Here is a 10794-nt window from a genome sequence, read left to right on the forward strand (position 1 = left end):
TTTGGTTAGATATTGCTAGTTCTAGATGTAGAAGTAAAACAACAACAACAAACAGAAACACCAGAAGATTTAAATAAAAAAAAAAAGAAGATGCACAACAAGCTCCTCACCGCTTCCACACGACGACTCCTCATCAAACCCCACCCTCTCCGCCCCCTCTCCACCTCCTCCTCCTCCTCCTCCTCCTCCCCCCTCGTCGGCGACGGCGCCACCACCTTCTCCGGCGACGGTGATGGCGATGGCGACGGCGACCTCGGCGGCGCCGTCGAGCGCGCGTACCGCATCCTCCGCCGCTTCCACTCCGACCCCTCGAAGCTCGCGCTGGCGCTCTCCTCGGCGCGCGTCGACCCCGCGGCGCACCCCGCGCTCGTCGAGCGCGTCCTCTCCCGCTGCGGCGCCTCCGCCCCGCTCCTGGCGCTCCGCTTCTTCTCCTGGTCCTCCTCCCTCGCGCCCCCCTCCCCCGCCGCGCGCCGCCTCCTCCTCCGCGCCCTCGCCCGCTCCCGCCGCTTCGACGCCGCGTGGGCGCTCCTCTCCGACCTCCGCCGCCTCCACCCGGAGCTCCTCTCCCCCGACCTCTTCGTCGCCCTCATCCGCCGCTTCGCCGCCGCGCGCCTCGTCTCCCGAGCCCTCGACGTGCTCGACCAAATGCCCCGCTACGGCCTCCCCGCCGACGACCGTGTCTTCGGCGCCCTCCTCGACGCGCTCTGCAAGCACGGCAGCGTCAGGGAGGCCGCCAACCTGTTCGAGGAAATGCGCGAGCGCTTCCCCCCCGATCTCCGCCACTTCACCTCGCTCCTCTACGGCTGGTGCAAGCTCGGCAAGCTCGAAGAAGCCAAATTCGTCCTAATTCAGATGAAAAGATCCGGCTTTGAGCCCGACGTCGTCGTCTACAACACCCTTCTCGGCGGGTTCGCTTCCGCCGGCAAGTTCGAAGACGGGTACGAGCTGCTGAGGGAGATGCGCCGGAAGGGGTGCGAGCCCAACGCCATTTCCTACACTACCCTGATCCAGGGGCTGTGCTCGCGGGAGCGGATGGACGACGCACTCCGAGTGTTCGTCGAAATGACCAGGAACAATTGCAGAGCCGATTCGGTCACTTACACTACTCTGATCACTGGATTCTGTAAATCCGGGAGAATTGATAAGGCTTATGAATTCGTCAGTGAGATGGCCCGGCGAGGGTTCCGGCCGGATTCGAGGGCTTACTTCCCGATCTTCGCGGCCCACGAAAAGAAAGAGCAGTTGGAGGAGTGCTTGGAGCTCATGGATAGGATGCGGAAAGATAGGTCCTTTCCCGATCTCGGCATTCACGAAGTGGTGATTCGGCTCTCGTGCAAGCTCGGTGAGCTGACGCAGGCCATCGCCATATGGAACGAGATGGAGAATCGCGGCGTGAGCCCCGATCTCGACACTTTTCTCATTATGATTCATGGGTTTGTCGGGCAAAGCGCGCTAGTCGACGCTTGTGGGTATTTTAAAGAGATGGTGGGGAGGGGGCTCTTCGTCACCCCCCAATACGGGGTTTTAAAGGACTTATTGAATGCATTGCTAAGAGACGAGAAGCTCGAATTGGCAAAGGAAATGTGGGGATGCATTGCGAGTAAAGGGTGCGAGCTTAACGTGAGCACGTGGACCATATGGATCCACGCCTTGTTCTCGAACAAGCACGTTAAGGAGGCGTGCTCGTATTGCTTGGACATGCTCGATTCAGGGCTCATGCCGCAGGCGGATACGTTTGCAAAGCTTATGAAGGGGTTGAAGAAGCTATACAATCGGCAAATCGCGGCCGAGATCACCGAAAAGGTGCGGAAGATGGCGGAGGAGAGGCGCGTTTCGTTTAAGATGTACAAGAGGCGCGGGGTGAGGGACTTGGAAGAGAAGGCAAATAAGAAGAGGAAGAGGGAGAAGGAGAGAAAAGGTCGGAAAGGCCGGGCTCTTAGTCGAGGCCACTCTCGCAGCCGACATAGACAATCGAATCTCGGCGACGACGAAGAATTGGATTCTTGAGGAGCAAAAATGATCTTTACTGCAAAGATGTGAAATGAGCACCCTAAGCTTATTTCAAAACCAAGCTCTCACCTCCCGTCGAAAAGGATTTTTCGCGTGTGAAGGATTATATACCGAAGAACAGGAGCAATTGCCGCCGATTCTTTCATCAGCAAAGGTAACACTTATCAAACCATCTATTTAAACTTGGTGCTTAAATTTTGCAAGTTTATTTAGTACTTGTCTATTCTTGTTTATCAACTGGCATAATTGAATGACTCTGTGAAGTGCAGCAACTTTTACCTCTACTTTGTAATTGTGTAGCAATGGATTGTCCTTCTATTATTCAATTACCTGTTATTATAGTTGATATAAGTGTTTGTTGTTATAAAGCTATTGATTAATGTGAATAATAATAAGAGTGCAAAATTTTATATCAGAAGAATCAAACTGAAGGATCAAGTGGCCCTATCGGTTCGCGGGGTGGACCGGGTTGCGAATGCATCAGTCCATTACCTGATCCATTAACAGCTTAGCAGTGTGTAAGTAAGTGTTAACAACTTAGGCTCCATGTGGTACTTGAACACTGCATAACATTGTTTGGTCGGAATGCGTTGGGACAAAAGTATGTAGAGATGTACTTTTCATTTTTCCTTTTTTTACTAAAACTGTAAATACGTGAACTATGAATACGTAATGCATACTTTCTGTAGTTCCAAATGGAGTCTTTGTAATATTTTATGAATTTTAAATATACTTTCGAACTACAATTTTTCGGGCTTCTCAAAAACACAAAAAACGAATTGTAATTTTGAATAGACATTCAAAAGTTTGTTATTTACAGTTTTTAAATTTATATGTTTTTAGTTTTCATTAAGTTTTTTGGATGAACTGAATATCTTCTAAAGCTAGTGGTGGTTACTTTATGAAAATTAGTCATTTTATTGAAAATTAACTGTTAAATGTGGACAGCTAATAAAATCATTAATTTGTTGATAAAATTTTGGCTAAATTGTATTTTGTTATAATTTCTGAATTAAACTTTTTAAATCATCACAATCAAGTCTCACAATCCAAATTAGTTAACCCAATGTTAATGTGTTGTTGATGTCGTATTTAGGCATTACCACGATATTAACCGCCACATTGTAATAATATCACTGTTTCATCAATCATACATTATCATTCAGACAACTAAATTAGAGTGTCGGTACTAAATTGCAATAATTTAAAAAAATTGAGCTAAAAATTATCATAAATTCAACTTTGAGGACCAAAATAGTAAGCACTTCATAATTTGAGAACCTAAATTATAATTTAATCCAAATTTGAAATCAAATTAATTAAAATTTATAAAAGTAATTAAAATTTAAGGAGGTCTATTTAAATTATAAAAAAGCCCCTTACACTTTAGCCACTGTTCAATTCTTGCTATATTAAATTTTGCGTCAATTACCGCTCTGCCCTTTGCCACAATAACAAATAAATCCAACATTTAAAAAAAATGACAAATTAGGTCATAAAACGTTACTATAGCAAGTTGGCACATATCAGATTGTTTCACATCTGAAGATTCTGAACAGTCATTTAATCTACAACTCAAAAATAGATACAAAAAAGATTAGGTTTAAGAGATCTTCTATTTTGCTAATACTATATCAAAATAAGTAGTTTATTGAGTAATTTTATTTAATTTATATAATTTTATTATATTTCTTATATAAGTAAGTTTATCAATAAATTTATTTTTATAAAATTTTATATTTGAATTTAACAACTATCATCAATAGCAGGACATATTTAAGACAATAATAAAGGGATCACTGAGAGGGAGCACTAAAGTATAAGGAGGTTTTTTATAATTTAGAGTAAATTTTAAATACCATTCTTTTAGTTTCGCATTTTTTTTTTTGAGAGATAGTTTTGCGTTTTTTTATTTTAGTATTCTATGGTTTAAAATATATCACTTTAGTACTGTATAGTTTTATTTTATTTTATTTTTGTCAGTATTTTCGCTAACTCTTTGTCAAATTATATATAAAAACTTCAGATACTCAATCTATGGTTCATCGAATATCCACTTTACTGCTCTATAATTTATCAAATTTTTATTTTAGTATCCGTCGGTTTTAATTTTATTATTAATTTAACAAAAAAGTTAATAAAAAAATACTAAAAATAAAATTTAAAAATTTAAAAATATAAAAATAATATATTTTAAATTATAAGGTGCTAAAGTGAGACATGTATTTTGAAGTTTTTTCTATAATTTATAGTAAAAAAAAGGAAAATAACAAAATCCCGTCCCCGTCTCCGTCTCCGTCTCCGTCCCCGTTCCCGTTCCCGTCGCTATGCTCCGAACCCTAGCTCTCCTCCCGCGCCTCCGCTCTCGAACCCTACTCCTCCGCCCCTTCCACCTCCTCTCCCCCTCCCCTGCTCCCAGTCCCTCTCCTCTGCTTGCCCACTCCTCCTTCTCCACCTCCTCGCGGCGGAGGAAGAGGAAGGAAGGAGACGAGGAGGACGACGATGGCGACAGGGGCGGTGGTGGTTTAGGGCTCTTCGTGCTCGGGCGGGACCCGACGCGGCCGCCGCGGCTCTTCGTGGTGCAGCCGCGGCTCCGCCCCGACGCCCTCCTCGACTCCAAGCTCGCCGAGGCGCTCAACCTCGCCAACTCCCTCGAGGAGCCCCGCGACGGCTTCTACGACAGCGACTTCGCCTCCAAGGACCTGCCCCCGCACCTCGTCGTCCAGAACCCCGCCGCCCGATCCGCGAGGGCGCACGCAGGTTCGATCCCTGTCTCCTGCTGAGATCTCTGTGTTTGTAGATAAATTTGATCCTTTGCATGAAAATAAAGTTAGAAACTTGTGTTTATAATTTGCCCCAAGTTTTGAGTTCATAAGCGAGTGTAGTATCTGTGGGAAGTGGCTCTGGAATTGATTCAAGGAGTTTCAAGCATTTTGAATCATTTTACTATCTACGGATGGTGACATTGGTCGCAATCACATGCCAATTGAATCTCTAGTTGGACTAGAGTATTCTCACATTAGCTTGGTTCGGCACTCGAATAGATTCCTTAGAAATGGCCATTTATATTTGCAAATTAAGTTTTGTTGCTAATCTTACTTCGTAAAGACTCTAGAAGGCTATTGAACCTTCATTATCATTTTAAATTTCGTTCGCTGAACTATCAATATTCTACATCCTGTCTATTAGTTTTCCGTTTTTAAAACTCTATGGAAAACCATAACCTTGTAGAATTTATATTTGCTAAACAAATTGGGAAAAAAATGATGTTTTGCGTCATGCTTGCTGCAGACACATATTTTGGACCAGGGACTGTTGACAATATCAAATGCCATCTAAAGGCTTTGGAATCAGAGGAGCAGGTTTTTTTTATGTCTTCCATTAACCCTGGAAATTTAACTATGTTACTTTTGATTTTTGCATTTCCTATTGCATAAGAAAGTAAATCGGGTCCCAATATTGTATGGTTGCTTATAATTAGTAGATATACTCAGGCCTCTCAATTCCTTTTCGGAGGATGGGAGGGGAAATCTTTTTTTTCCCCCTCTTTTTTCTCATTTTAATAATATTAGTTGGGAACTCATTTTGCCTCCAATCACCAGTGTGGAAGGTTGAGATTTTGATGGGTGAGATCAGTTATAATATTTTTGGGCATTGTTCTGGCTATTAAAAGCTTTGAATTAGTACTCATTGGTAAGGTTGTGGAATGTCAGTGGATCTGTTCATTGCTGAAGCATATTGCTGCTTGATCCTTAGTTACTTGTTTTAGAAAGGTACAATGGCAGCTTAAAAGTATGGTCATTGACTTTCATTAGTGCAGTATTTAAGACTCTGCTAGCTAGGTTTCCTATCCATATTTCAAAGACTCGTAAATATTTTTGCTCAACCTACCTTAGTTTGACTAGAAGCTGAGCATGTAGAGGAAGTATGCGATTTATAATAAGATGGACGTTCTCTTGTTAAGCTAGATTATATCTTGGCAGAAAGTTCACATTCAAAGAAATGTTGAGGGCATGAGGATATTGCCTCATCTCAGAAAATCGTTTTAGAGATGTTTCTATGTCTCAGTTATTGCCAAGTATGGAGAGCATCATTGTGGTTACTCAACAAAACAGTTGCTTCATCATTTTATTTTCTATAGGTGGTTGAGCAAATCTTGCATCATCTGTAACCAAAAGGCTTCTTCCCATTTTCGTAAATAATATTTTAACTTAATTTTGTTGGCAGAATGGAATAGATGCAGTTTTTGTTAATGCAATTTTATCTGGGATTCAACAGCGCAACTTGGAGGCAAGTCTCTATAATTCTTTTTTTGGAAGTCTAGTGGAAATGCTTGAGATTGGCTATGTATTATTTTTATGTGATTAGTTTAATAATATGCACCATGATGTTTATGTAGTAATTTCAAATGGTAGGTTGCTTGGGGAAAACCAGTTCTTGATCGTGTTGGTCTTATAATAGAAATATTCAATGCTCATGCTGAAACAAAAGAAGGAAAGCTACAGGTCTTACTTTTTTGCCTAACTTTATTTATTGACTTGATTTCCCTTCTACAGCTAGAATTCTAAAATTCAGATTGAAAGAAAGTAAATTGTGATTTTCTGTGCGTTCTCTTTTTTTTTTTTTGCATTTTCACAGTCAGAATTAGCAGCTCTAATGTACAAAAGGACTCGGCTTGTGCGTGTGCGTGGTCCAGGTGGACGACTTACTTTTGGACTGAGTGGAGAAGCTGAAGTTGTTAGTGCACGGGGGTAGGTTCAGCACTTTTGCCCTCTACTTTTTGAATAAATTTCTGCTTTTTCAATTTAGAGAAATTGTGAGAAAGTGGATGAACAGATTATGCGTATAATTGAATATTCATGCACATCGTAATAAATAAACATTATTTCCCTTGAATGAGGATATGAGCTAACTTTTTGTGGCATCATTGTTGAAGTAAAAGTATCTATTAAACCCGGGAAGTTTAGTTTGCACTAAAATACTCATGGTAAATGCTTAAGGCTGGATGCCGATAGACTTTCTTAAGATGATGCAGAAAGTTCTTTAAAGTTCTTTCTTTTCTAGCATATATTAGCATGCAATTGTTTTAGAGAGTCTAAAAGCATAATATACTTCTCTTTTGATTTTATTTTTAAAAATTTTAAAGTATCCATTGTTCATTTGTTTTTTTTGTCTAATAAGATACTTCACAATTTGGTTGTTTCTACAGGAGGGGCAGTGGAGGACGAGGTTTTATAAGTGGTGCAGGAGAAACTGAGCTTCAGCTTCAACGCAGAAGGTGCATTCAGACTTGATGGATGATACATTTTTTTCTTCATTGTTCTTCCAGTACCTTGTTCGTCTTTTTTAGATATTTTTAACACAAATGCTCTTAATCCAGAATTCAAGAGCGTCGAAATAGTTTGTTGGAGCAAATTGAAGAAGTTCGCCGAACTCGAGCTTTGCAACGATCTGCTCGGAAAAGGCATGGCAGTTCATGTGGTCAAGGCCTAGCAACCGTTGCTGTTGTTGGATATACAAATGCAGTATGTGGTCTCAATATAGAATTTTGCTATTGAGTTCTTTGCGCATATACATACTGTAGAATTTACCCTCATAAGTACACTGCTCATTATGCAACATTTCCTAAGAAGAGATTAATTTCCACCCTTTGGGATATTGTTGTAAGAATCTGCACTCTTGAGCATACGTGTGAATTCAGAATTTACAGGAGTATTTATGTAAATAGGTGACTTTTAGGGATATACATGTAAAAGCTCTGCAGATACATTAAGATATCACTTACATCAACTTAAGTTCTCATTCTTCTAAGCTGCTTTTATAAGTTTATATTGTAACTGTTGAGGTTGGAAACTTATAACTTTTAATACAGTAATTTCCAATTGATGCATTTATATTTTAAACCATGTGTGCAGGGAAAATCTACTTTGGTCAGTGCACTTTCAGATTGTGATCTATACAGTGATGACCGGTAATTGTCCAACCATTTATTTTCAGGAGAAGAAATTACCCCTTTGGTTATCCAGTCCTACTTACACAAAAATTATATATGGGAAGTTCTTTGATCTCTTTACAGGTTATTTGCGACAGTGGATCCTCGATTAAGAAGTGTAGTTCTCCCATCTGGGTACCCATCTCAATTAACTTATCGTCGTCATCTTAAAGAGTAATAAAACTGCGTATATTTGCAAAATTTTTCTATCTAAATGTGGTGTGGCAATTTTTCTTTTCAAATGCTACTCAGGAGGAAAGCAATTCTTAGTGATACTGTTGGTTTTATCTCAGATTTGCCTGTGCAGGTAATCTTTATGTATCAATTAAATTATTATATACTATTATAAGTTCTGAAACTGTTAGTAAATTTTCTTACTTTTCTCCAGCTAGTTGAAGCATTTCATGCGACACTCGAAGAAGTCGTTGAGGCAGACTTGTTAGTGGTACGAGTTTTTCTTGTTTGGTGCCTCTTTCGCAATATTATCTTATATCAATCTTTAGGAGGAATATGATTTATAGTCTGTTTGGATGCATGAACATCTCCTTGGGAACTACTCTTTTGTTTACTCCGCAAATTCATAACAGAATTCCTTCTGATTACTTTACTTTTTTTTTTCTCTCTTAACTATTTTTTCCATTTGATCTAATGGTGCAGCATGTGCTAGACGCAAGTGCACCTAATCTTGAGGAGCATCGCTCAACTGTGCTACAAGTGTTGCAACAGATAGGAGTCCCAGAGGATAAGATTGAAAACATGATTGAAGTTTGGAATAAAGTAAACATATCCTTTTTTTTTTCAAAACTTAAATATTACAACTCTTAATGTGCTCTCCAATTTTAGTTAAAAGAGTAGTTACATCAGATGCTATAACTTGTACAGATTGATCTTCTTGAAGAGAACAATGGAGCTAATGAATTTGCCGAGGAAGATGAATGCCTAGTTGAAGGTGAAGAGGGAGAGGAAGATGAAGAAACATTTCCAGAAGTAGACGATGACATGGCAACTGAGCTGTCATCTGGGGAGGTTATAGATGGCAATCGTAACGATGACATGGCATCCATGCGATCATCTGAGGAAGATGTCGAAGATCTTGATGATATGGCATCTGGGCTGTCAGCAACAGAAGAACACATGGAAAATTTTGACGAGCAAGTATCTGAGTCTGAGAGTACAAAACAATGGGAGGTGAGGACAGAACCAACAAAATCGGGTTGTCATGTGAGAACGTCTGCGGTGACGGGGATTGGATTGCAAGAACTATTGAGCTTAATAGATGAGAAGCTGAATGAACAGAAACCTGTCGTGCAAAGAAGCTTCGGACCTTTCGATAGGAAATGGAGGCCCTCTTATGCTGAACATGATGAAAAAGTTGCTGAACAGTAGGTATGTTCCGGAATGCTGAACCTTTTATGGTGTTGGATCATATAGCTGAATTCGTATTATATTACCAATATAGGTTATTCTAAAAGCGTAACTTTTGTTAGAATACGGTGTTTGCATATATGATATTCAACTTTTCCCTCATGGCTGATCCCGAGATAATTTGGATACGCCCAATATGTAGAACCCAAGTGTGTGGAGGTCCTTGCGTCTCGCTTGGGTTAAATAGCAGATGGCCTTGTTCGTCAGATCTCTTGTTACTGGAAGACCAGTTTTCTCTAGAAGCGTAAGCTGTTAGAGAGTATGTTTTGATTTTCATACTGGACACCTACCAAGGAAAGCGATAAATAACAATGTTTTCTCGTTCTAAGGCGAAGTTTCTCTTGATTTACCATGTGCCTTGCTATGTGGTCGAGCAGTTGATCTTTTCGATTAAAATCGTAATCAAAGGAATTTTAAATAGCGCATTGCTAAAGTAGTTCTTGCTAATGTTTTCTCCTGTTTTCCTTGAATTTTTCTTGCAAATTATGCTATTAATCGCGGTCTTGTTAATTAGTTATACCGTGCTTCTCGTTGACAGGTTTGGTGAGATGGTCGACGGAACGGAAAAATAGCACCAAAATGATCCGACGTACAAACTCACAGACGACAAAATTTACATGGGAAGCCGTCGGGATTACTTATTCCTTTTTCTGCTGGCAGTTTGCTAAACAAGGTTTGAAACATCTATGCTTGAAAGTGCTGCTAGAAACCCTAATACCCAATCCTTTTTATAAGATTAGGTTTGCAAACCATTGTTTTAAGTGTGCCATGTGTACCCACCAGCCACCAAGAGGTAGTAATACTTTTTGAGAATGTACCCAATAATTGTTGTTAACTGTATAGTTATTGTCTCCTTTTGCTTCTCATCACAAAACCAGTGAAGATCCTATTCATGGTTTTGTTCCAAACATGTAAACAACATTGTAGTATCTGATTTTGACAATTACTCTCTTAAACTTCTTGAAGTTTATGAAGAAGTGTACTTTGAATGTTAATGAATTGCCCTTCGATTTCAACTCTCTCTCTCTCTCTCTCTCTTGCTTCAGCTATTCTCCAACAGTTTCCTGCCTTTATATTGTATTATTGTAATTTGCTATTTGCCAAAAAAAGATATATATATATATAATATGAGATTTTGAGTCTTTTTTTGTGTAATATTTAACTCAGTTCCTCTTACATTATATAAATAAGGATGGTTAGCTTAGGGCGTGTTTATTTCTGGAAATGTAGTAATATATATAGAACGAATTTTACGAGTCATTCTCAAAATATTTTTACTCAAAATTCAGAATATTTTTAAATATTTTTTTATTTTAAAATTTAAGCCAAAACAAGAGGTTCAAACCTTCCTTAATAAACACAACTAA

At 39.8% G+C, this 10794-nt stretch overlaps 1 protein-coding gene across 2 annotated transcripts; it reads left to right on the forward strand.

Annotated features, from left to right (window-relative positions):
* Positions 70–10443, forward strand: LOC109721440. Of its 2 annotated transcripts, XM_020249085.1 has the most exons (15): positions 70–1975; positions 4387–4770; positions 5302–5372; positions 6238–6300; positions 6426–6515; positions 6649–6761; positions 7220–7288; positions 7391–7535; positions 7926–7981; positions 8087–8137; positions 8255–8309; positions 8391–8447; positions 8660–8779; positions 8885–9388; positions 9966–10443. In XM_020249085.1, exons 1-14 carry the CDS (start codon positions 91–93, stop codon positions 9386–9388), a joined length of 3663 nt encoding a protein of 1220 aa, XP_020104674.1. In that variant the 5' UTR covers positions 70–90; the 3' UTR covers positions 9966–10443. The 2 variants fall into 2 exon arrangements, 1 of the variants encoding a protein (XP_020104674.1); XR_002219224.1 differs by lacking the exons at positions 4387–4770; positions 5302–5372; positions 6238–6300; ... (9 more) ...; positions 8885–9388; positions 9966–10443 and adding an exon at positions 2427–2767 and having other exon boundaries at positions 70–2164.

This window comes from Ananas comosus, linkage group 15, assembly GCF_001540865.1.
Source record: "Ananas comosus cultivar F153 linkage group 15, ASM154086v1, whole genome shotgun sequence".
Taxonomy (NCBI): Eukaryota; Viridiplantae; Streptophyta; class Magnoliopsida; order Poales; family Bromeliaceae; genus Ananas; species Ananas comosus.